General features: G+C 37.2%; 2 protein-coding genes across 2 annotated transcripts; both read left to right on the top strand.

The window, feature by feature from the left end:
• Positions 1-8,948: 8,948 nt before the first annotated feature.
• LOC149019622 (putative pectinesterase/pectinesterase inhibitor 28) lies at positions 8,949-10,795 on the top strand. Its single transcript, XM_089154113.1, has 2 exons — positions 8,949-10,020; positions 10,104-10,795. The coding sequence occupies exons 1-2, from the start codon at positions 8,949-8,951 to the stop codon at positions 10,793-10,795; spliced, it is 1,764 nt and encodes a 587-aa protein (XP_089010239.1).
• A 3,747-nt stretch (positions 10,796-14,542) lies between these two features.
• On the top strand, positions 14,543-26,673 carry LOC149019623 (uncharacterized). The gene is made up of 6 exons (XM_089153595.1): positions 14,543-14,812; positions 20,929-21,007; positions 21,092-21,148; positions 24,126-24,170; positions 24,256-24,312; positions 24,891-26,673. The coding sequence occupies exons 1-6, from the start codon at positions 14,613-14,615 to the stop codon at positions 24,984-24,986; spliced, it is 534 nt and encodes a 177-aa protein (XP_089009721.1). The 5' UTR covers positions 14,543-14,612; the 3' UTR covers positions 24,987-26,673.
• Positions 26,674-27,285: the final 612 nt, after the last annotated feature.

A 27,285-nucleotide genomic window follows, 5' to 3' on the forward strand; every position in this document is an offset into this window, starting at 1 on the left:
TAATATCTTATGCAGGGCCCACTTTCAGGTGCTAATATTCATACCTCAAGGTCTAGAAATTTACGCTGATCATTTCCTTGCTTTCGGTTCAGTCTAATTCCACTGTTGTGGGACCCACAAACGATGTCTGACCTCGATCACAATGACACGTTCGCCCACAATAATAAAATAATACTAGAAAAAGATACGGGGCATTACACCTTCTCTAGGAATCTTTTTTCTCAAAAGCTTGGAGAGTTCCTTGTAATATAGAACAAAGGCTACGAAACCAGGCAAAAGAACAACTGATCTAAAAAATCTACGAAAGCATTAACCCATTTACAGTCTTTCTCTTTGCACGCTAAACTCTGGGTATTTCTGAGCATGTTACAAGGCATCACAAACTTCACCCCATATTTTAAACAGTCACAAACAATCTATTGGAAAAGAAAAGCAAAAATTAATCACATGGTCTAATAAAAGTCGTCTATACATACATTCAAACGAAAAAAGAGATCATTTACCTTGCTAAATAAACTTGCTACGAAACTATCAAGACCAATTTGCAGTGGCTGACCGTTGGTCCTGAGACCTACGTAAAGAACAGGCCCGATGGCTTCTCTATTGAATGCAATAACATGCCCCACAATGGGGAAAAAACAGCCTACGAATATTGAGATGGCTTCAAACCTGTACAAAAAGGGTCTGTTACCACAATGCAATAACATATCATTTAAAACAAAACCAACTTCAATTTTTTTTAAATCTTTATTTCCATCAAATGATGCTTCCTTCTCTCTCATCTTCTGGGGTACACATACGTTATTTCAAGTGACTTCTTCCTTGGTTCAGGGAATAGATAACCGAAAGATACGACAATCTTCTTAAGCCTGTCTAGCACAGGCTTGCTTCTTTCGATTTCTGTGAAAAACATGTCATGCATGGACATTGTCAAAAATGAGGGCGTAAAAGTCATCAGATTATGCAAATGAAGTTTAAGCACCGATGTGTGTTTTTTATGAAGAGCCTTCCATAACAACATAACATAATTATTTACGGAGCAGAAAAACCCATCACATGATGCAGAAAATATATACAAGATAAAGATATAGAACCGCAGAAAAACTATAAGACAAAGAAAAACTACAAGATAAAGATATAGAAGCAAGCTAGGTAGAACAGTAGAAGCATAAGGCAGAAAAGAAGCAGCTCTACAAGAAAAAGTAGAATTAGTGACGTTTAATTAGTGGCGGTTTATGATAAACCGCCACTAATCATCTAAATTTAGTGGCGATTTTTTTAAACCGCCACTAATTAGCAAAAAACACATGCCCTCCCCCGACAATTAGTAAATTTATGAGTTTAGTGGCGATTAAGATGAAACCGCCACTGAATATCCGATACTTGCACCGGTTCTAATAAAACCGCTGGGAAAAACTTATTTTGGGTGACGTTTTCTGAATTAACCGTTGCGAATAACCCTAGGATCGATTCTCTCAAACCCCCCGTTTACCGCCGGCTCTTCCCTCACTCCTCCCGCCCAACCCCATGTATTTTCACTTCCGATTTTCAGAAGACGAAGAGTTGAAAAACTCTCTGTGCACTTTGTTCTTCATCTTGTCCTCTCAGCTCGCCTCTTCGTCTCTTAGTTTCATCACCTCTTCGAGCATTTTTAGGTTGCTTTATTTACTTGAGAAACTGGTGAGTTGTTTGTTGTTGAAAAGCTGGTTTTGATTAAATGATGTATAAGATATTTTAGACCTGGATTGCAGGAGGATATTCGAGTATTGAAGAGATTTCTTCAGCTTTCTCTTTGTTCAACATCGATTTGATTTCGTACAGATATCGAGAGGTAATTGAGCAACATCGATTTGATTTCTTCGGCTTTCTCTTTGTTTCCAATCTGGTACATCGACTTGTTTTCAAGTTCATTTGTATCCAGTTTCTTCCATTTGCGATTGAAGAGAAGATATCCGTTCTTTAGTTATCACACTGGTGCTCCAACATATTTCTTCCTTAGTCTGTATTTCTATGACAATCTGATGGCTGGTAGTTCCTGTGACTAGCGATTTTTAGGAGGCTTACTTTCTAATTTGAAACAACATACAACATTTTAGAGTAGAGCAAACCCATAAATTAATAAAAAGATTCAAAAAACCAATAAATAATTTAATTTAAATATATGAACAAGATAAAACCAACAAGAAACATAAGAACAACAAAGTGCGATAAAGAGAAAAAGAAACAGAAGAAACCAAAAACCACATTACCTTAAGACAACGGCCATCAATTGAATTTATATACTTTCGGGATGTTAAAAACCCAAAACACCTTATAAAATGATCGTTAAGAGAAAAAACAAGAAGCTCGAATACCAACTAGTCTTCTGATCTTGGCCCTAATTCTGTGCTTGATCTTGGCCCTGATCTTGGCCTTGATTCTGACCCGGATTCTAGCCGGCCGCCCCAATTCCCGCCGCATTGATTCCGGCCCTGATTGTGGCATTGATTCTTGCCCTAATTCTAGCCTTGATTCTGGCCTTGATTATGGCCTGATTCTTGCCTAGATTTTAGCCCTTATCCTGGCCCCTGATTCTGGCCCTGATTCTGGCCCTTATCTTGGCCTTGATATTGGCTCTTATCTTGGTTCTGATCCTAGCCGTGATCTAGGCCCATGATTTTGGCCCTAATCCTAACCCTTATTTGAGTCTGGACCCTCCACCTACATGAAGATGAATTAATTCTAATCCATATGGGTGGATACTTGACACGTGTCAAAATTTAAAAACATGATCATGTTTTGTAAAAAATTAATAAAAATAAATTATAACCTCATTACCAATGTAGTAAGTATTCATCTGTTTACCAGAAGAAGAAAAAAGTAAGAATTCATCTGATTTTGGCCATGATCCTCACCCTAATTTTGGCTCTAGTCTTAATGTTAATTTGACCCTTTTTTCCGGCGATTTTCCATCGAACCAACGATATCTTGGCTAACATTCCAGATACTCTTCCGTTTGCAACCCTACAATTCAAAAAAAAACAAAAAAATCCAATTATCAAGCAAGAACAGAGACAAAGCAAGAGTGAAAACGAGAGTTTCAACTTTCAACACAGCGGTATGCCTTGATATGGATTATTTTCACCCTTTCGTGCAAAGACCCTCTTCGCCTTCTTGAGTTGCTCTAGAATTATGTCAAACATCAACCCTAGTCGCTAGATTGAAACCCTAAATTGCCAATGGTCTCTCAATGTTTTTGAAGTTTGAAGAGAGAAGAAAGGGTTGCGTGTGTGGGATAAGCTTGAAGAGAGAATCTTCTCTTGAGTTGTGTGACTGACAGCCTGATAAGATGGGGGAAATTAATGGGAAATTTTGAAGTTCCAATTTTGGGAAACAAATTTGAGATAATATCGGCGAACTGTAGTTTCCTCAAGTTGCGAAACCCAAATTCTTAGCTAGATTTGGTACCTTGATCACAATGTGCAAATGAAAAAGAACCGTATTCGGATGATGTGAAGGTATGGTCTCTGGAGTTGGCAAGTCATTGTCAGGAAGTGAAAGTTGCAAGGCTGACATTGCAAGTGGGCTAGAATGTTGAGTTGGGCTATTTGAAACAGAATCTCGAGACACTCATTGATGGATCTGGACCAAATAATTATTATCCAAAGAGGAAAAGCTTCTCTTTCTTGGCCCATTTGAAAGTCGCAAATTCTGTATAGAAACTGGCCCGTTTGGCCCATTATGAAGTGGGCTGGAATCCCTTGTTGACGATGAACTACGCGCTGCCGTTTGATTATGTTGATGATCCTGAATCCTGACCGTACGATTACCAGCAACATGTGGAACTAAGATGCCATTAGGGTTAAAGATACTCATTCAAAATTAAATTAGGGGTGTCAAATTGCGGCCTAAATCGTTAAAACTGAACCACACCGGCCCATTATAGCCCGAACCGGCTCGGACCAAACCTTAATGGGCCTTGTTTGGGCTGAGGGTGGCTGAGCCTGCACCAACCCGAACCCAAACCGCAACCTGTTATAAACAGTTTTACAACTCGTTTTATAGTTTTACATTAAATATTGTTTGAATCATCGTATTACCACTAGGTAGTTGGTATAGACTATCAAAAAAACCGAGTATAAATTCAAAAATCAAATAGTCTTCTACTACTTGTAAAGGACAATTAGAAGGATTAAGTATGAATGCCCAATTGAATGCACCAAGTTTGTTTCAATTAAGTAAATATTTATCCAATGGAGAGGTATGTCTTTGCGTATCAAGTTAAATTAAGTAATGTGGAATGATTTTAATTTTTTTAATGAGAATTGATCAATAACACTTTTGTTTTCCATAGAATTTTGGCTATTGTTGCAAGATGCTCAACTTCTTCTTCTTCTTCTTCTTCTTCTTCTTTTTTTTCCTTGCATATCATAAATTGTTAGCTCAAACCGTTAGTCAACTCAAGTATAGGCCGTTAGCCTAAACCGTTAGTTAGCCCGAACCCAAATCGCAACAAACCAAAACTGGTCCGAAACCATTATTTTGCTAACGGGGCCGTGTTTGGGCTGGGTGTAATTGAGCCCGAAACGTTAAGCCAAACCCAAAACCGCTCCAAACCGCACCGTTGACATCCCTATTCAAAATTAACAACACACCCTTCCCTATTGCTGCTATATCGTTGATTAGTGCGAGGAACTGCTGAAAGTTGCAGCAACAAATCAGTATCCCTGGTAGCCTCTTATCGAGGCATATGTAATATCATCATTCCCTATATTTATTAATATAAAAGCGCTTTAATACTGAAAAGAAGAAAAAAAATGAAACTCTTTACTATATTGAAAATCTGTACGATAATAAAATTGACAAGACCTATAACAGTTCAAAACAAAAAGAACAGTTAAAAGGTTTAAAAGACTACAACAATCTATAAATGGATAAAAGCACCAAGAGGAAGATCAAGCATGTGAAAAATTAACTCCTATTTAATAATCCAAGTTGTTTCCCTAAATAACTAGCTACCAACTACCATTCTGAAGAATATAGAAAACGAGAGAAGAGGCCTTGGTGTTATTGAAAAGCCCAAAACCCTCTCGGTAGGTAAACCTCACAGTTTCAGGGAAGCCAGAAAGAAAACCTGAGGTCCTCCAACAAAATCAGAAAACCTGATTAAAAAAAAAAAGACCTAGATTGCCCAATCCAAAAACACTCCGATTGAAAGTCCGGTCACGTCTCAGACGTTAGACACTTCAAAACCCTACTCGAAGGTGTAAACACATTCTTTTGTTGGATTTACATCCTCTACAATTAGTATTCTTTCAATAATTAACCATTAGGATTATGACATGTATTAAGGGCCTGTTTGGTTACATGAATCCAGAGATTTGAAATCTCTGGATTCATGAATCTGAGAATTATACCCGTTTGGTTGTAAAAATCTCCAGATTCATGAAATTTAGAGATTCACCTTTTTACACTAAAAACGTGAATCTGTAGATTTATGGGTAAGGGGTGAAATCCAGAGATTTCAAAAAAGCTATACATTTGCACATTCACAAAAATCACGTCGATCAAATAGTTTTTTAGGATGAATCCACAGATTTCATTCCACAACCAAACATCTAATTTTATAAATTATAACTCCATAGATTTGAAATTTATAGATTTGAAATCTCCAGACTCAAGTAACCAAACAGGCCCATAGAGTATCTAATGGTCTGCATCCCACAATAATAAAAAAACTGCAGTTAGTGAATTGCTAAAATTTCTCCTAAACTTCAAATACCTCTCCTCCCTTTTTCATGTTGGGTGTTACGTGGTAGGGGAAGAGAATACACCATGAAGCCTTTATAAACTCCATCTTTTTGTACCCTAAAACAAGGACATTAACATTGACGCCAAATCATCAAGACAAAGACTACTGCTACTAACTCTAGATCGTGAGTAGAGTAGTTTTAATTCATAATTTTTCAGTTGCATTGACGGATACATCACTACCTTTTCCATGTTGCATCAAAACACAACCTAAGCCAATCTTTGAAGTGTCGGTATAAATTGTTAATCCGCCAGAGTCATCTGGTATAGTCAACACTGAGGCACATGTCTGTCTATCCTTCAATTCCTGAAAATTCTTCCCACAAACATCATTCTAGACAAACTTCATATTTGATGGAATCATGAGGACATGGAAGTTCCAAAGTTGCTGAATTGCACAATATAATGGCTAAATTGAAGAAAGAGGAGAAAAAAAGATTGTGGAGAAAGACAAAGAAAGTAATGGTGGAAATAAGAGGAGAGGAAATTTAAGATAAGTTTTTCCTAATTCCGGTTTTAATATTGACAATTAAATACTCCATTGCCACATGTCACAATCTTAATGATTAATTGCCGGAAACTACAAGAATACTAATTTTGGAGGATTGAAAGGCGTTTTGCTCATAAAACCAAGAGAGACGGTTTGTCAGCCATAGAATGTCGATTTCAAATCCCCAACGGTGGAGCATAAATATGCTCCCCTGACACTTTTTCACCACATGTATTATGTAAAGCCCATGTGGAGACCCACAAAGGATCCTATCTTTAAATTATTTTATCAATACTCAAGGTGGGCTCCACAAAACATGTGTGGCGAAAAAGTGTCGGGAGCATATTGTGATACCCCAATAGGAGCTGACCTAGACTCAAGAATGTCACCCACCTTAGGGTGAGTTGGCTGTTGAAAGTTTTCGTGGATGTCCTTGAGGGAACAACCAACTTTTGGCTAATACCTTGGCTCGAGAGGCCCAGTCGCTTTTGTGTGTGATTGCTTGGCCCCTGTTCAATCCCTGGTTGTTGGAAATTCTCCAGCTAGCTGGGTGCTTTACATGGCAGTTTCAATAAAGTTTCTTGTTTACCAAATAAATTTTGAGAAATGGGAAGGAGAGAAGATATCAAGTTTTTTTTTTTTTTTTTGGTGAGAAATGAAAGGGAAAGGATAATGGTGACAATTAATCATAATTAAGAGAGAGTCTATAGTTATGATACAATCTTGGACATAACTAATTATATCTTGTTAATCAACGTTTGAGGGTATTCTTAGAAGGAAAAATGTAGTCATCTTCCTCTCTTTTTTTGGTAAAGGTAGTCATCTTCCATGAGTTCGTGCATTTATAATAGTATAATAATGCAATGTAATGAATATGATGGATTTTAATATTAACCGTTAGATGCTATATTGCCACATGTGACATGTCACAATCCTAATGATTATTTACAGGGAGTTGCAAGAATACTAATTTTTCATTTTTTTTAACAATCGCATAGTTGCTCGGTTGGTAAGACCAACACCTCTGTGAAGAGGTAGTGGGTTTGATCCTAGCTACCTAATGGTATATTATGTAATGCCCCCAATCCCCAACAAATTAAAAATCATCTGTGGAAAAAATACTGTTTTTTTTTTTTGTCCAAATGCAAGAATACTAATTGTGGAGGATGTGAATTGCATTTTGCTTAAGGGCAGGGTCAAGATTCAACATGGGGGGATAATGAGAGCCAAATTACCTCTCCCTTGGGGAAACATTGACGTTTTTTCACCACACATATTATGTAGACCCATGTGGGGCCTACTAGAAGTCCTATCTGTGAAATATTTTATCGTATTCAAACATAGACTCACACATATTAAAAATATAGGTTTAAAGAATATTTTCTTTAATAAAAAAAAAATCTTACGAAATCAACATTATAGGAAAGTGTAGGAGAACAAAAAAGAACCACATGATTTCAACAATAAAAGCCTAGGTGAAAATCAAATAAATCATGGTAGTTTTTTTTTTTAATTATTATTATTAAGTAGAAATCATGGTAGTTAATTACCTTACAAAATTATAGATATGATGTTCAAGATAAAAGGGTCTAAAAACTGTTGGTTAGTTGAATTTTGGAAGAAATCTAGACCAAAAAAATTTTTTTTGTTTTGTTGTTTTTTTTTTTTGTTTTGTGGGTGGGGGGGGGGGGGGTCCCCCCCCCCCCCCCCACACCCCTCCTCTCCTTTTTTGGAAGAAGGAGAGAGAGCCGTTCGTGTATATGTGAGGAGCGCCCCCCCCCCCCCCCCAAAAACCCCCCTTTTGGTGTCCGGGGGTTTACACTCCTCTGTCTCCCCCCACCACCCCCCCCTACCAAATTATAGATATGATGTTCAAGATAAAAAGAATAACAGAAAAAATCGAGAAAAAAAAAAAACAAAAGAAAAGACAATATAAGATCAAATAAAAAGAATAAAAAATTTGAGGAAAAAAAAAACACTAAATTGAGAAAGAGAGACATAATACCAAAATATAGAGAAGATTTAGGAATGAATTCCTAACATTAAGCTTTTCCAAGTTTTCCCTAAACCGCGCATGAGGAAAGAAGAAATAGGGAGGAATTTTAGGGATTGAGAAGCTAATTTCTAATTGATTTAACTACTTTTTCTTAAAAATAGAAGTTTTAATTGTAAATTATTAAGAATGACATTTATATTCGTTATTTTTTAACTTTAAAAACTATTTCAAATATGGAGGATAATGAAATTTCACAAGAGAAAGAAGATAAAATTAAAAAATTAAAAAAATAATAATAGTAATCTAAAAGAATCGAGGGGTTTGGTTGACCCTTATTTAGGTCCTTTCTGGTTTTGCTTGATCCTTCCCATAAAACTAGGATTTTCCTTAGAACCAACTAACTTCTGTCTACTTGCCATCTTTGGCCTTAGGCTTATAATAGGAATAACAGTTTCATTAACTATTTTTGGCACTCCTCCCTCGTATATATATAAGCCTTTTCGCAGCTCTACAAAATCAGAGCTGAGGGGGCATTAGCAATCCGATCACCCTTCCAATAATTCATCCTAGCTTTGCTCCCTTGACTCTCTAAGAGATCTACCCTCTTTGAATACCCAAAAAAAAAAAAAAAAAACCAAAAATAGTATAGAAGAAGAAGGAAGCTAAAGCTCAATGTCTGGGGGTTACGGGCATGTGTCAGACGATGGTAGAGGCGATGGAAATAAGAAGAAGAGAATCACCATAATTGCCGTGTCTTCTTTGGTTCTGGTTGCCATGGTGGTTGGTGTTGCCGTCGGTGTCACCAGCCATAAAAACTCTTCGACTGAAGACTCTACCGCTGATACCCCCCAGATAAGCAGCTCCACGAAAGCAATCAAGGCCATATGTCAACCAACTGACTTCAAGGAGACTTGTGAGAACAGCTTATCGTCGGCGGCCCATAACACTAGTGACCCAAAAGAGCTTGTGAAGGTTGCATTCCAGGTAACCATTAAGAACATCAAAGAAGCCGTTGGCAAATCAAAGGTGCTTGAAGATCTTGAGAAGGACAATTTTACAGCCCAGGCTCTTGAGAACTGCAAGGAATTGATGGACTACGCAATTGATGATCTCCAACGCTCTTTTGATGAACTGGGTGACCTTGATATGAGCAAATTAGACGACATTCTCAACAACCTCAAGATCTGGCTCAGCGCCGGTGTTACCTACCAAGAAACATGCCTCGATGGCTTTGCGAACAGCACTGGTAAGTCTGCGACGGCCATGAAGAAAGCATTGGTTACCTCGAGTGAACTCACTCGTAATGGTCTCGCCATCGTCGGTGAAATCTCCTCGGTGCTCACTTCCTTACAGATCCCACTTGGCCGTCGTCTCCTCTCCAATGATCAAGAAATTCCTCAGCTCACAGAAGACGGATTCCCAGTTTGGGCCTCCGCCGGTAAACGCAGACTTCTTGCTACCCCCACCGACAAGCTGAAGCCCAATGTGGTTGTGGCTAAGGACGGTAGCGGCAAGTACAAGACAATTAATGAGGCTCTCAAGGATATCCCCAAGAGAGGCAAGAAAGACTTGACCAACACTACCTTTGTCATCCATGTCAAGGCCGGAATCTACCAGGAGAACGTCGAATTTCTTCGTAGCATGTCCCATGTCATGTTGGTCGGAGATGGACCTACCAAAACAAAGATCACCGGAAACAAGAACTTCATCGATGGCACTCCCACTTTCAAGACTGCCACCGTTGGTAAGAGCTACTAACTGCATTGTCATACATGCATGCATGATGAATATTTTTCTTAATTCTTTTCTTTTGTGAAAAACGTACAGCGGCTGTAGGCGATGGTTTCATGGCCAAGGACATCGCAATCGAGAACTCTGCTGGAGCTGCAAAGCATCAAGCTGTGGCACTGAGAATACAATCTGATATGTCAATCTTCTACAACTGCAAAATAGATGGACACCAAGACACCCTTTACACCCACACCAAACGCCAATTCTTCACCGGATGCACCATCTCAGGAACCATCGATTTCATCTTCGGAGATGCAGCCGTTGTTTTCCAGAACTGTACAATGGTGGTAAGGAAGCCAATGGATAACCAACAGAACATCGTGACAGCCCAAGGAAGGAAGGACAAGCGTCAACCCACCGCAATCGTCCTTCAAGATTGCAAAATCATTGCTGATCCCTTGTTGGTGCCCTTCATGGACAAGAACCCATCTTACCTTGGTCGCCCATGGAAGGAGTTCTCAAGAACCATTATCATGAACACCCAAATTGGCAATGTGATCAAACCAGAAGGTTGGCTCCCATGGATGGGTGACTTCGCACTCAACACTTTATTCTATGCTGAGTTCAACAACAAAGGTGTCGGTGCCAATGTTGCGAAGAGAGTCAAATGGTCTGGAATCAAGACTCCATTAACCAATGAACAAGCTCTGGAATTTACTCCTAGTAAATTCCTTCAAGGTGATCAATGGATCAAACCCACTGGAGTGCCCTACAAATCTGGCCTCTAGGCTCTCATTCGCAGAATTTATATTTACATTTACGACATATTTGTGAATAATCAATTATGGTAATAGGTTATGAGTAATAAACAGTTTTTGTTTGATTATTACTTAGATATAATAAGAAATAGGTTTGGGAGCATTGGATGAATAACATATTATGTATCATCTTTTTGTTGTTTTTGTTAGATTTGTTATCTTCTGAAATATTAATATATATTGGTCTTCAGTCTTGGTTTTATCTCATTTTTATTAGTTTTGGCTAGTTTTTAAAATATCATCATTAAAGTGAAAATGAGAGCAATGTGGAGGTTGGACATAGAAAAACATGGTTTCGTTCTCATTTTTGTAATTTACCTTTTTACCCCTAGCTAAATAATAATCCTACTTATGTTCATTAAAACTGTACCATATAAATAAAAATTAACAGTTTATGGTCATAAATCATAAACAGTCCCTAACCTATTTATGGATTATTGTTTAAATCGATTTATTTTTGTGAGAAACATGAATCATAAATCATACAAAATACGTCTATTTATGTTTATAGGCCAAATAATCATAAATTTAAACTATACCAAAGATAGCCGAGTTTTTTAGGTTGAATTTGAATCATTATGTGTGATTTGCTTGAGTGGAAAAATACTAGCGAAGGATTTTCATTTTTTTTTCTTTCTTTGTGTCTTTGAAAAAAATTAAATGAATAAACATTCTTCCATCTTCTTGCTCTACATGCATGAGACTTTGTGTACTGGTACATTTTCTTTTATTCTTGACAGACACCCATCTCAATTTCATTCAGTTAATCTGGTTCAACTCAAAACACTTAATTTATTTTTACAATTATTTCTTAATTCCCATTAATGATCTACTTAGAGCTATCTCACATACAATGCTCTAAATTACTCATTCAAGTAAACTCTCATAGTACTTTTTTTTTTTGGGGTAAGAAACTCTCATAGTACTTGCAATCCTTAAAAAAAAATAATAATAATAATAGTACTTGCAATTTTTTATACTGCTAGACAATATTCCTTTGGCTGAAGTTGTATAAGCTGTTCTTTATTTATATGCTATGCTATCACTCAATATTTCTAAAACTTAGAGCAGTATTCCTTTGCTTAAAATTGCATAAGCTACTTTTCAATGTATCATGTACTTCAAATACAATAGAGCAAGCATCCACAACCCATGAAAATGCGTGCTTTGTGATTCTGCCAATGTGCATGAAGTAATAGTCACTTAGACCTCAGCATCTAATCATCATTGTTTAATTGTTTAACAGATTTTTTTGTGTTGGGTGCTAAACGTCTTCATATGTCACGCGTTTGGTGGTCGTCCCCACCTCGTTTCATTGTGGATCAGTCTCTTGTTTTGACTAGATAGATCTCTAGCTTGGAGCTCCTTTATATAAATTTACTTTTGTTCCAAAAAAAAAAATATCACCACTAATTTCCACTCTTGAAAATACAAGGCAAGTACTTCACCTGTTTGCTTAGGATGAATCTAAGAGGCCACACCCATCACACAAGATGTTATAGTCATGCTCATGATTCTTAACCAACTGCTTCCACCTGTTAAAGTAGAGGCAAGGGTTTTAACACCCCCCGGCTCCAGTGGTTTCATACTTTCCTAGCATCGATTAGTTACTAGATTTACAAACTGGGGGTTTATAACAATGTCATACAATGAATTACTAGATTTACAAATTTGGGGTTTATAACAATGTCATACAATGAAAGCACATGTAGTATAGGTTTATGATAGTAATTTAATCTATATACCATACAAGGTCAATACACATAGTTAAAAGAGTAAATTGCATTGCCACCCCAAAATAGAGGCCTTAAAGTATTGACACCCCACTTTATGTTTAAAAAGCACAGAAATCCCAAAATTGAATTTTCATTGGATATATTAGTCCAATTTGACACTAAAAACTATTAAGTCACTATTTATTATAGGTATATGTTTTAAATTGAAAGAAAATAAACAGTAATATAACTGTTTTCAGTGATAAATTTGCCAATAAAAATTCAATTTTGGGGTATCTGTATTTTTTAAACATAAATTAGTGTGTCAGTGCTTTAAGACCTCCATTTTGAGGTGTCGATGCAATTTGCTCTAGTTAAAATAATAAGCTAAGAGATGAACTAAAGCTCAAAACATGAATTGCCTCATCACTGGTATTTTGGAGATGAGTTGAGATGATTGGTAGGTCACATGAATCTTCCAAGTCTAAGTGTTTTTTTTTTGTTAAGAATCCAATTTAGAATACATCTTGACTTCAAAATAATTTCTCCTCAAGCTTATGTTATGTTATTCACGAGCCTTGAACAACCCAAATTCTTGTTCAAATTAGAAATGGGATCAGCCTATGTTTGAATGGATTTGAGATTAATTAATTAGCTGTAATAATGGAGTTTTAAAAGAGGCTATTTATAGACGAGAGAAATCTTTTTGGGTAAGTTGAATTCTAAATTTTATAAATTGATTGGCTTCATTCACAGTCATGGTTGATTACAAATTAATAACAATTAAGAATCAACACTAATGAGAATCACACTTAATTCACGATAATTTCTTTGTGGTCATTTTCTTATTTTCAACCGGTTTGGCATGTAATCGATCTTTGGCTTCATCATCTTTGGCGGGAGGATGCCTCGGCTTGTATTAGCTCGTCTTCTCGATAAATTTGTTTATTATCAAAAAAATTTTCAACGAGAAAATAAACATGAGGTTGGGTATGCTAAAAATAAATTATAGATTGCAGGCTTTAGATGCTTAAACTCTAGGTTGCATGTTTTGTTGCGTTAGATTACAAATTGCACTCTCGAAATTACTAACTACACAGTCCTAACATCTGTTAACTCATGTGTGAAATGTCCATATAACCCTCATAAGAGTCAAATGATATAAATATTATTTTTAAACCCTCTCATATACAACCATCAAATTAATTAGCAATGGGATCAGCCTATGTTGGCGGAGAGATTTTCGAATAGGAGGTGGTGGTGGTAGAAGAAGCTGAGTAGGCAGGTTGGTCTAAGTGGAGAGAAAAAGATGAAGAATTGAACTAAAAATGTTATCTGGAAATATTTATTTTTCAGGAAAAACAAATAGAATATCTCAACAAAATAATATCTTAAGACCCCAAAAGGAGGAAAAAATATTCAAAGGAATCAAATAAAATTGAAAATTTGGTTCTATGTTGAAGGGATTAAGAAGGTGGGTAATTTTTGGTAATGTATAAGTAGAAAATGGGTGAAGGGAGCCCAAACGGCTGGATATGAGAGATTTTAATAAGAGTATTTATGTCATTTGACTGTAATGAAGGTAATATGAACATTTTATACATTAGTTTAGGGCCTGTTTGGTTACATGAATCCAGAGATTTCAAATCTTCAAATCTCTGATCCTAAATCTGAGAATTACACTCGTTTGGTTGTAAAAATCTCTAGATTTACCTTTTTATACTAAAAACGTGAATCTATAGATTTATGGATAAGGAGTGAAATGTTAGGAGGGTGCAATTTTTAATTTTGAGAGTGTGTAATATATAATTTAGGATTAAAGCGCAACGCAAGCCCCACTAATTAAAATTAAAAAAAAAAAAGAAAAAGAAAAAGAAAAATAAAGTGGGCAATCTCTAATTTTCTCGGAAAAAAACCATTCCAACCGGATCCGGTTGAACCGCCAGTTCTGTTTGAGTCTTCTTCATTAGAGTTAGGTATCAGAAATATCAGGACTGAGATTCAGAGCGGTTTCATTGTTTTGCCTTCTCGATTTCATCTTGAGCAGTCAGCAAGAAGCTCCAGCACTATTCATGGCGGCTTCGACCTCTTCTTCATCTCTATCGTCTTCGTCTAATTCGTCGTCTTCTTCTCATCGGGACCGTCGTCGTAATCGTCGTCGTCATCGTGGGGATAAAGACGGTCTAAAGATTCGAAAGAAGAGCCGTTTGCAGTCGAAGCGAAAGCGAAAACACTACACTTCGGATGGTTCTTCTTCTACCGATAATTACAGGTTTCTTGATCTATTGATAATCGATTTTCCCCTCTTTTCTTTCCTTTGTCAGTGCATTGAATGCTCTGATAGTTGGATTACCTTTTTTTTAATTTAATATTAGCGTCAAATGGCAGAAGTTCAAGTTTGAAAATTTTCCGTGGTTTTCGTTGTTTTCTTTCTCTTATGGTACCATGTTTACTTACGATTTCTTCGGGATTGGGATTCATCTTACAGTTCGGAGTTTTTGCATGCATTTAGAATCGATTTTCGTTATATTTTTCTCTAGAGAAAGGAATTGATGAAGAAGCGGTCTAAGCAAAATTTCGAATTCCACTGATTTTATGAGAGGGTTATGTCAAGTGAGTGTAGGAGAGTCTAAGGCTGAACATTTGATGATGTTCAAACTGTGAAGGTTCAATTGAAGTTTTGTTGGCTAAAAAAAAAAAACTTGGCCTTGGTTTCCAAGTTTTGGGAAGAAAAGAAGTTGAAGGAATCTATATCGTAGCCTTAATTGAATGAGGGCCAAATAACCGAGATTGTAATCAGACCCGACCTTTGAAGTAGAAAAAAAGAGTCCCTTGCAATTTTGGTTAGGGTGTCCCTGGTTTGAAATAGAGGGATCTTAAAAAGGACCCTGGGATGTCTGTTTAATGGTATTTGAATGGGGTAGTAATAAAGGGGTCAATGAGGTGGTGTGATGATATATAGCTCAAACAGGTCTTTGGGGGAAAATAACTTATGGGGTGGTTTTTCTTGAGATGATATAATTTTCTTGTGATGTGAAAAGGAATGGTGATAAAACTTGGAGCGAACTCAAGTAATGAGTAGGGGGATGATTCTTAGAGTTAGGTGATGATCTAAAGTGTAGATTAGTTAGGTCTTAGAAATAGCCTCTCTAAAAGAATGGGGCTAAGGTTGTGTACATTTTACCCTCTCACCCTACTAAATGTGAGAGCCTTGTGCACTGAGTACACCCTCTTTTAGGGAATGCAAAAATTCAAGAACTTGCTGGTTTGGGGTCTTGAGTTTATTGAATGGGCAGAAATTAGGATCACAGGTCAGTCAGGTGTGGGGGTTAAGTGTCTGAAGTTTAGGCTGATTCAGTGATTTCCAATGGGTGGTTTGCCTCCTAGACTTCTTGTCAAACTGATAGAGCATTCACCAGGAGCCTCTGTTGTTGACTGAAAGAACTAGACCTTGATGACAGTTTCTTGCCTAGGCTGAATCTTCGAGGATCACTTTCTTGTCGAACCAGTTGAGCACTGCCCAGCAGTCTCTTCAAGGAAGGTCCCACAAGTAGGAAATTCTCTCTTAACAGGATTTACTATCAACAGAACTCCTCAGTTCTCTTCCCATAATGGGGGTTTTGAATAGATGGCTAAAAGCCTTACAAAATTATAATAGGAGGAGGAATTAAACAATCATAATCTAACTAGAAGTCATCCCTGGGATTAATTAAATATCAAATAACAACTCTCCTTCCCATGCATGAGCTGTGGGATCCATTAATCCATGTACAATCTAATTAAATTTGAAAGCTAATAAAGGCATAAAATTACCTAATTATTCTAACTTAAGTTGGAGCGAGAAGTAAAATTATTAAATAACATTTGAACAAAGTTCCAATCAGTAAAAGAGAGTTGAAACTAAAAAATAAGCCTAAATTGTTGTACTAATTCAGTAGTCATGTTTTGGGCCCATAGTGGAAGCTCGTTAGCAAGTAAAAGCATGGAACAAAGGGCCCAACTGGAGGCTTTTTTCACCAATTAGAAACCCAAATTGGTGCTGGACCTGCATCATTCTAGATTTTCTGAGGGACAGAGGGATAGAACTTAGGTCAGAATCTCTAGTGCTGTGAGAGTAGTTTGATCTAGTTATATACCTATATTGCATTTCAGATGCACAGATTGGTCTATGCAGGTTTCAGGGTTTGTGAATGGTTCCACAGATGGGGAATGCCTGCGTTTAATGTACAAAGGTTTAGAAGAAGATTTGGGTCAAGAATGTTTCGACTCACAGACACAGCAGATATGGTTAACAGAGTCATTGAACTTGCAAGAATTCCATCAACTGGAAGGTGGATTGGAAGTAACAAATGGGGCGCACTTGGGCTGCGTGAAGAAATTTGGTGGAAGGATCGGGCGGAGATATTGCTCTCAAACCTAAGCAATGCTCAATCAAATTTCTTAACCAATAAATCATGGCTCAACTGAGCAATTACAATGATTTGATGGTCATAATGGTAGACATGTTCCAAACTCAAACTTAAAGTAGGATTCCCAATTAGGACTATGGCCAAGTACTAGTTAGACTTACAACCCAAACATTACTTAAATAAATGACTAATAATTATTTTATTTATTTTTGGATGAATAGACTAATTAAATTTTAAATTCTCATAAACTATCCTAGTGATTTTAGTGTTGGTGTGGAGGAATCTTCATACCTACAGTATACTTAATGGTGCCAGTGTGGTAAGGAATCCCTCTGCCTAAAGTTGTTTTTGGGTAGTCAAATTGCATCAATGGGATGTAGTTCTATTCTTGGTTTACTTGGTGTCACATTTGGAATGCCATCCGTAACCAGGAACCATTTAGATCTTAAATTGCAAGATGGCAACAACTACAAATGAGCTCATTAGGAAATGAATCATAGGCTTAGTAAATGGACAAATTCATGCAAAAGGTTTTTTAATGTTCTGAAGATTGCATGAATTTCATGTCTTTTGTATAAGTTCAATTGAGGACTTGAGGTACATCCATAGTAGTTGTCAAGCGTTGCCAAGGCACCACGTAGGTGTCCAGGCTGATTTGTAGGGGCCTAGGCAGTTGACGCCTTAGTGTAGGATGCTTTACACTAGTTTAATTAGTATTGGATCAAATTCTGGTATTTACTTATGCCAAATGTCATGTAAGAAACTATTTTTATATTTTTTATTTCATTTACTTATGATATTTCCAATAAAAATAGTTCATAAACAAAATTTCGAAACGATAAAAAGGTCAAGCCCCCCTCCCCCGGGGGGGGGGGGGGTTAGGTACGGTGTATTTATGTTAGAAAAGAAGGGGGAAGGGGCATGTGCCTTAAATTGCCATACTCGCCTCAATAAAAAAGAAGGGAGAACGGGCATGCGCCTTAAATCGCCATACTCGCCTCAACGCCACCTTAGTGGGCACTTTAGCACCTATATGCAGATTGCCTTGGCACTGTGACAACCATGGGTAGGTCCAAAGAGAAGAAGCAACAAAAAGTCAATGGTATGCATATCCTTTATGGAGCTTTTAGGACTTATAGAAGAGTAGTATGCTTCATTAGAATGATAAACAAGATTTACTTAATCAGATAGTACTGAAAGGCTAGATTAGATGGAAGTAAATGATGACATCCAACTAATAAGAGGTAGAGCAGTAGATTAAGGTTCAAAATTTACTATCATTGTCATGCACTAAAAATGTCACATGAGTAACAGAATTCGAAAGAAAAATTTAGAGATTTTATGGAATGGAGGAATTTTTCATGACTCGTTTCCCTGAAGGCATTTATCTTTAGAGTTACTTCGGTGTCTCGATGTACAGAGCTCTCCACATGAAGAATTGTTTTTGAGATGAATTGATGGTGTGGTTATCAAACATATACCCATATGAGGATCACAGGCAAGGCCAGTCTCCATTATATTGATAGAACTTAAAAATAGGCTTTCCTAATTAATTATTGCACTAGCACCTTGACCTGATGATATGATCACTTAAGAGTTCTCCTAACCGTGCATTCCTATTGTGCTAACCGCCAGGATTTAAGGATGTATTCTAGCTTGTGATTCTCTTTGTGTGCCCTTTTATCTCTTTTCTGGGCTAGAACTCCTTGTTGGATCTCCTTTCTTGATGTAGCCTCAATTGAATGAGGGCCAATGTAAGATCTGTTCCCAAAACCAGCTGAAATTGGTGGAAACTAAGGAATTGTTGAAATTTTGGTTAGGCTTTGTAAGGCTAAAAAGGGTGGAATCTCAAAGGGGGTGCTAAAGTTGTCTGTTTTGATCCCAGAAGGAGGTGTGTGGCAACATTAGCAAAGATGGTGGTTCAAGTTTGAAACAAAGTGGATGGGCAAAGGGTGATCCCAAATTATGGGGATGAATTTCTAGCGTGATGGATATGTAGATCCATGGATAGGGTGGAGCTGTAACTCAGATTGAACTTATGGGATGATGTTCCAACTTGTAGGCAAGTCGGGTTGATGTAGATTTAATCTCAAACTTTGGGTTTCTTTAGAAATCAGAAAATTCAAGAAAGGGGTCAAGCCTTGGATCTTGGGTAATAAATTGATGTGCTTTTTTTGATTGGAATATAGGATGAGGTGCATGATGTGTATTTAGGCTGTGAGATGGATATTGGAGGATTCCAATGGCACATATAGGCTGTAGATGGATCCCTGTGAATGGAGGCCTCCAAAATGAAAATAGAACTAATAGGGGAAGCAAAAGAAGATGGTAGAAGGTAGCTAATCTAGATACGACACACCATGTTAGGGCTTAGCACTAGGATATGACTTTCCTGGAATTCTTTTGGAGACAACTGGATGTAACTGATCAGCCAAGGCTTTCACATTGGAGAAGACCACAAAATTAGCAAATTGATGTGAACACAAGCCCTGGCCGAAACCCTAAGTGGGGCTGATGGGTGCATAAAGATCATATAGATATAGGATTTATTTTATATTTTCTTCCCATTAGGAGCTAAATCACTGTTTTTATTTAATTTTCAGGTCCAAGGGCAGAATTGGAGTTATAATGCAAAATCACCTAGAGTCAATGGAGAGTGAGAGAGAGTGAATTGCGTGACAAGTTTTAACTTTCCTATTTCTTCTTTAACACTTTCGATTTCCCCTGCTTTCTCTAGTAATTTTCTTTCTTATTTTAACTTCCCTTTTTCAGATTTTATCCCTGAGTTTTAGGAAAGGAAGTTGTTAATTTCTTTTCTCTTTTTCCTATTTTCTCCCTTCCTTATTTCGTCTCTTGCCTATTTCTTTCTTTCATATATTTTTTTATTCCTTCTCTAATCAATCCAATCTCTTTCTCTTTTCTCTCTTTCCTTGTTGGGAACCAATATAGAATTGGGTTGATTTTGTTTTATTCCTTCCTTTTTATGAAAATACAAGAGAATTTGAGGAGTAGTAGATTAGGAAACATTGGGGAGAGAGGGAGAGCTTATGAAAAGGAACCTTGGGGTTTTGGAGGGATATCTTGGCTTTTATATTACTCACAATCAATCCCCTTCACTCTCTCTCATTCTTGAAGAAGAAGAACCACAAACCAATCCCCACCCCTGTTCTGTCCAACAGTCCAGCAGCATATTTGGTCCAAAACTGAAGCCTTCGACAGAGGGCTGTCTGCGAGCTGTAGCAGTCCCTGCAGAGCTGCTTTTGCTATTATTATTTTCTTTATGAGTCTTCTTGTAGTGAGTTGCTAGTTCCCCCCCCCCCCTCCCCTTTTTCCTTTGGTATGTAGATGAACCATTGCCTATTTTCATTAATTTGAATAGTTATATGCCTTTTAGTTAATGCTTCTAATTGTATATGAGTCAGACCAATGATTTTTTATACCTAGGCAAACTAAGTGTGCCAAGCTTCAACAAAGGATGATAGTCTTGCGAAGATAGGGCATATATAGAAAATACCATATTTTTTTTTGAGGTGTAAAACTAAAATCAGTTAGTGAGTGGCAGTGGGGATTCGAAATCCCAAAGACACATGTTAAAGTTTCTGAGGCTGGAAAATCCATGCTGATTTCCCCCCCCCCTTTATATTCTTCCTGCTAATGCATTGCTGGTGTATTTCAGAAGCACATTTTAGGTAAATAAGTAGAATGCTTTATGACACATGTTACAAAATGCAAACTTTTATTCGGCTAAAATAAAAAAATTCTCATTTTAGTGGACAAAATATCTGTTACATGTAATTTCCCTTTTAATGCATAACCACTATCCTCTTCTTTTCTATATATGCTTTTGGACGCATGTCTGCATTTCTGTTTTTGTAATGCTGGTCACATTTCACATTTTGGAATATCCTCTAGTATCACTTGGCCTAAATCTATTGAGGTTCTACTAATCCCCAGCTATTTAATGGCATATAATCTGCAGTAGTAGCAGCTCTTCTGACAGTGAGCATGAGGTATCCAATCATTCAAGGAAGCGCAAGCATTCTGATCGTCCGCGAAAGGTAGTGCTTTTTAATGGGATTTAATTTTCTGTTGTTTCTTGAGTTGCAATTCTGTTTGACCTTCCGATTTTTCTTTATTTGAAGATGAAGGAGAAGGGTAGAAGCAAAAGTCACCAGCACAAGCGCCATAAGCTTAAAGAGGTAGGATACTTTTCTCTCTGTAAATTCTTTTTAGATTGTAGAACAGGTTTAGATAACTTTACAGTTGTTTTCTCTGTGTTTTAGAGTATACAGTTGCCCCGCATAAGAAAATGTAACCATACTGTTATAACAATTCATGCAAATCAGTTTGATTATGGTTATTAAAAAAAAAAAAAAAAAGAACTTAATTGTGAAATTGTGGTGTTCTACCCTTCATTAAGTATAAAGGAAAGGCTTTTTTTTTTCCTTCCCGAACAAAGGGCATGGGTTGTCTAACAAGGTTTCCTTGTCCCTGTTTTCTTTCCACATTTAAATTTCAGGGCAAAGAACACTACCTAGTCCTGGGCTCTGGTGTTGCCTGTGTGTAGATAGAACTGTATACGTTTTTCATCTCGCTATCCATGCATTTTCAATGGGCAGGGAGGTTAAAACGCACCCAGAATGTCTAGGCGCAGGTGCATGCTGCTGTCTGTGACTGCATAGATCCCCCTCCCCCCCCCCCCCCCCCCCAAAAAAAAAAAAAAAAAAAAAAAAGGAGAAAGAAAAAAAGAGAGAAAAAAACCCTAAATGTTTAGTACACAGGAATCATTATTTTTCATGTTCGCACTTGGCTGTTAGATGGATTACTTCATTTTTCGTATGATGCATTTGAAGATTATATCAGACCTAGTTGAAAGAAAGTAATAGGGGGCATGCAGGGAGAAGGGAATGCCTGAAAATATCAGAGATGCTGGGGAAATGGAAGAATCATAACAAAGAGGGGAATGGGGAAGAAGAGTCTCACATGCACACACTGGCCATGCTGGCTCTCGCAAACATAGACTCAATTCACTTTGTTCATCTCTCTGTCTGATGAGGGATTATATATAAAGAAAATTAAACTCCTAAATAAGATTGAGGAGTGAGGACCCATTTGATAACTCACCGAAAAACAATTGTTGGTGTTTCTTGCTTTGAGAAGCAAAAAATTGGCCGAAGACCATATGATAAGACTTTTGTTTCTGATGATTTTTGCAACATTAATTAGAATTTATGCTTCAAGAAACACTTCTGATGCAACACCAATTTGTTGTTGTCTATTTTTCGAAGCACAAGTTGGGTGCAGGTTGGGTTCGAGTAAAAATACTTTTAGATAAGGATATTTGTGGAATTTGGCATGATAAATGTAAGAACCCTGGTAAAACCCTCTCATACTGCAATAGAACTCTTACATTCATTGCTTCTTCATCTCTAATTCATCTGCCCTAGCTCCTGTCTTTGCGAAAGGGGTTCCTATTCTTCATCTTCTCTACTGCAATAAAGCGCCTGCTAATACTGTGTCTGCTACCAAAAGCAAGTTCTATCAAACGCTTATAAAAGCAAAAGCACTCAAAATTGCTTATGGTGTTTTTAGAGCACAACCACCTGGTGGGTTATCAAACAGGTCCTAACTCTTTGTCTAGAACACTAACTCAAATAAGGAAACTAAAGAAATTGGAAACCAAATACATACTAATCATTTCGAGGCCCTTTGGCAATTTTGTTTGTGGCCTTTTTGAAAACAGCGGGGCGACTTTGGTCGTGTTTTGGTTTGTGAGAACCTAACTCAAATAAGGAAACTAAAGAAATTGGAAACCAAATACATTACTAATCTATTTCTGAGGCTCTCTTTTGGCATAATTTATATTTATGTTTGTGGCCTATTTTTGAATAATCAATTATGCAAATAGGTTATGAGTGATAAACGATAATCATTTGGTTACTACTAGATGTAAATCTATTATAAAACAATAAATAGGTTTGGTATAGTTGGGTGAATAATATATTATGCATCATCAGTTTGGTTTTGGGTTGGTTTTTGGTTTACCTTGTAAATATATCTTAAGTACCAAAGTAATTTATCAGTGTTTACATTAAATAAAAACCTCTGCATATAGGCATACATGGCATCATGCGTTTTTGTCGAATCAATATCACTAGTGTTTCATCTAGTTGTAGTGAATGTTGATAGTATCCTATGTATCTACAAGGATATAAAATATCAATGTCTCCCCATGACCCTAATTTAATATTGAAAATCATTTTACCAAAAAGGGGAAAAGTAATACCATTCTTGTGACTTTTGGAAAATACCTCATAAGAGAGAATGTCAGCTAATTCTTGGTGTGATACTCTGACAATAAGGTTGATTTATTTATTTATTTTCTTCCGGGGGGAGGGGTTAACACAGGTGTCTAGGCCTTTGGCCCCACTATCCCTGCTGGTCCATATAAAGCCCACAACCTGATGAACTAAGTTATGCCAATGTTGAATGAGATCCATTCGACTTTCACTGGAACTAGTGAAAAGCACTGAACACACCCTCGTATGAGTGGCTGCAATGTTATACAGAGTTGAACTCAGGACCTCAGGCTTTCTTAGGTGATCATCCATTGTCCCCATTGTCCACTCAACTACATTGTTGGGGTTAAGAAGAGACCAATATCTTCGTAACTCCATTAAACTTGTACTTCAGAGGTTTGTTTTATCTAGCCACCCACCTTTGCTATTGACCCGTTAGCTTGTTTTACCCCTAGGACTTCCTGCTGGTCCTGCTTTTAAAAATTGTGGTTAATTAATATTTTTTAGCTGTAGAGTAACCCACATTTTGCAAGGTTTCTACAGTTTAAGCAAGAGGCAGGCAACATAACTACATACTTGTACCTATGCCCCTTTTCACTTTGGTACTTGTGATAATTGTTTTTTTAGAACATTTTCTCTTATCATCTAAATTTTGTTTTGGAGTTGCCTTGGTTTCCTTACTCTATATGGTTAGTTCAAGGCTCATTTTGTCATAGATTATGTATCATATATGAGGTGCTTATATTACTTGCTGCCTTTTTTATGGATTGGCTCTTCAACATTGGAGCTGGGGTCTGTGACCTGGTGACTTGACGCTGGCTTGGCTGGTCTTTTGTTTCTGGCTCGGGCTTATATTGGCTATGGGAGCCATATATAGAAACAGCAGAATGAGGAGAGCAGTAGCCCAGTACAGCTTTCCAAGGTTAGGTTCATGTCACTTGAAGCACTAACGTTTCAGCTTCTTATATATTTCACTTTCTGCTAACTTGCTTATTCAATCCATTCAGTTCTTAGGGCGTGACAAAGGTGATGGTGTTCGTCGCAGTGCAGTATCTGGAAAAAAGGTGAGCATTTCTTGGCTTTCCCATAATGTATGACAAGAATATTTAGTCATCTTAACCATGTTTTGGCTACCCCTTTACTATCACTAGTGATAAGCCTACATGGGCCAGAACGGATCCCTGAGGTCTGGTTGCTGATGATTTTCTGGTCAACTTTTGTACCTGGTGTACTGAGAAGTAAGTTTTGTTCTTAGCTTAAATGCACAGTAACATAGACTGATCTGAAGCTCTGCTACACCTAGAAAAAGCAACACGGTGAACAAGGCCTCCTGCTACTGCAGGGTCTTGGAGGGACAAATGTATGCAGTCTTACCCCTTCCTTCTCAGGAGTGACCGTTTCTAAGTTTTGAGCCCACAATGGACAGGTGTCAATGGTGCAAGTTAACTGCTGACCAAAACTTGCCGATTGAAACTCTGCTACATCATGCAATTTATATCTTCAACTGTAAACTTTGTTGATGAGGCATTTGAATTCCTTTCCAAAGCTATTTATGGCTCCCCCCACCCACAAAAATAAATCCCATGTAGCTGGTCTGATACTATTTTACTGTTATGATGATGCCGTTTTGCTCCTTTACTAGATTCTGTTGAAGCTTGAGAAATCAAAGGAGGACAAGTTGGCAGAAAACAATCGCAATGAGTTGCTGAAGTTTTTGAATGCTAGTTATGATGATTAATTATGTTTCATGAGAAATCCTGGAGCTTCCAGAAGTGATGGCTACTAGCTACTACGGCCTAGGAAGCTCGTCAGCTGCTATAGATAATTCATCTCGGAAGGTGATGCCTTGGTTTATATCCATCCCGTGCAGTTGTCATCAGGTCTCTCTCTCTTCATCCATGTATATCACTGCTTCCTTAATCTTGCTTCACATGTCTATCTTGTTTTGTCTCGGGTGCTTAGCAATAGAACACATTACTAATTTATAAGGCAGAATATTTCAGTGTACTTTTATTTTAATTAGGAGAGGACCCTTATTGAATCTTTCATTCTTTAGGGAGAACACATAGGTAATGATGATTTGGGCAGTGTTTTTGTTTATACTATGACGGCAAGATGCGTGCTTTAATTGAGGATACTTCTCATGTGGCTTGCATAGATGGTAGAGGTACACCATAATATTTACAAATCACAGCTCCCTTTACATTGAAATCGCATTTTTACAAGCCACATGCGTGCATTTCTTGGTAATAGACCAGCCTTCGGTTGAGGTAGAGCTTTCCTAGTTTTTATGTTATCCAAGCTCTGGTGTTAGGTCTATTTTTAGAATGCAAACAAGGGATCTTCAAAAAATTGAGCAGAAATTTAATCCAATGGTTGACTATAAAAGTAAAGAAATATAAGTTAATAACTATTTATTGGTTGTTCTGTTGGTATTACTGATGACTCTTAGTGAAGAAATTGTGGGTTTGATTTGGCCTATGTTTTTAATTCTGTAATTATGTAAGAACTGGCTGCTTTGTTGGTATACTATTTACCAAGGCTGCGTTTGTTTGCTGGAATAAAAGTGGGGTGGAAAAAAAAAGGGTGAATTTTTTGTGAAAAAATTGTAGATTTCTTATTTTTTCCTTAAATCTCAAAATTTTAGATTGTTTGGTTGCTTGGGTAAGAAAGTGAGAGATAAGCCCTTGTTTGGTTGGAAAAATTTGTAAAAGTAAAAAGTGGGATCCACTATTATCACTTTTTCACAAAATCCATTCCTTTCTTTCTCCCTCACCCCATTACACATGGGGCTTATATGTGTTTTTTTCCACTCTTTTTTTCTCACCCCACTTTTGCAAACAAACGCAGCTCAAGAGTTTTTCAGTTGTGCTGAAGGAAAGAAAGAGAATTTTTTGTTGCAAAGCTAACCCCAGTGGCCCAGCCCAGAGCCATGTGTCCCTCGTTGTCGGAGATAATTCCATTTTTTTGAATTTGATATTGTAGAAAGGAAGGCACCGAAGTTAAGGGAACTTTGTCGAATAAATCAAAGGTTAAAGCAGAAAGGATAACAGAACTCAGTCGACTCAATTGTTTGAAACGCTGAGTGCTGTTGAGTGAGTAGCAAGCAACTTCTCGGAGACCATCACCATTGAACGTTTGCTTGCGATCCTCTTCGATTTATCTACAACTCAACCGAAGAAAGATCATCCAGGAAATGGGATCCTCTTCTCTAATGAGGCAACTGCCCATTATTCACCAGAGATTTTTGATGATTAAATAAAATTCAACTAAGTTTCACCTCCATTTTATTTTTTGGGTAAAATTTCACCTCCAATTGAGCAGGTCAATTATTCGGGAGTAGACTTTGCTGAGAATGGAATTCACGTACCAATTTGAACATTTTCTAGATTGAAGTCAGAAATTATTAAAATATCCACCAAATATGAAGGGTCTTTTGTCCAAACAGAATCGCCCATGTTTTGTTCTCTAAGGGCCTGTTTGGTTACATGAGTCTGGACATTTCAAGTATTTAGAGATTTCAAATCTATAGAGTAATACTTTATAAAATTAGATGTTTGGTTACACGAGTCTGGAGATTTCAAGTATTTAGAGATTTCAAATCTATGGAGTAATACTTTAAGGCCTATTTGGTTACATGAGTCTAGAGATTTCAAATCTATGGAGTTATAATTTATAAAATTAGATGTTTGGTTGTGGAATGAAATCTGTGAATCCATCCTAAAAAACTATTTGATCGATGTGATTTTTGTGAATGTGCAAATGTATAGCTTTTTTGAAATCTCTGGATTTTACCCATTACCCATAAATCTACAGATTCATGTTTTTAGTGTAAAAAAGTGAATCTCTAGATTTCATGAATCTAGAGATTTTTACAACCAAACGGGTATAATTCTCAGATTCATGAGTCCAGAGATTTGAAATCTCTGGATTCATGTAACCAAACAGGCCCTTATAAAATTAGATGTTTGGTTGTGGAATGAAATCTGTCGATTCATCCTAAAGAACTATTTGATCGACCTGGATTTCACCATTTA

This window comes from Hakea prostrata, chromosome 4, assembly GCF_041222555.1.
Source record: "Hakea prostrata isolate BN-2017 chromosome 4, UWA_Hpros_2, whole genome shotgun sequence".
Lineage (NCBI taxonomy): Eukaryota > Viridiplantae > Streptophyta > Magnoliopsida > Proteales > Proteaceae > Hakea > Hakea prostrata.

What these genes read in the sequence shown, in the direction of transcription:
- LOC149019622 (XM_089154113.1), top strand. Translation starts at nt 8,949, where the DNA reads ATGTCTGGGGGTTACGGGCATGTGTCAGACGATGGTAGAGGCGATGGA. An exon ending in TTTCAAGACTGCCACCGTTG is followed by an intron (nt 10,021 to 10,103) that starts GTAAGAGCTACT and finishes AAAAACGTACAG; the next exon opens with CGGCTGTAGGCGATGGTTTC.
- LOC149019623 (XM_089153595.1), top strand. Translation starts at nt 14,613, where the DNA reads ATGGCGGCTTCGACCTCTTCTTCATCTCTATCGTCTTCGTCTAATTCG. An exon ending in ATTCTGATCGTCCGCGAAAG is followed by an intron (nt 21,008 to 21,091) that starts GTAGTGCTTTTT and finishes CTTTATTTGAAG; the next exon opens with ATGAAGGAGAAGGGTAGAAG. An exon ending in AGCGCCATAAGCTTAAAGAG is followed by an intron (nt 21,149 to 24,125) that starts GTAGGATACTTT and finishes AGCCATATATAG; the next exon opens with AAACAGCAGAATGAGGAGAG.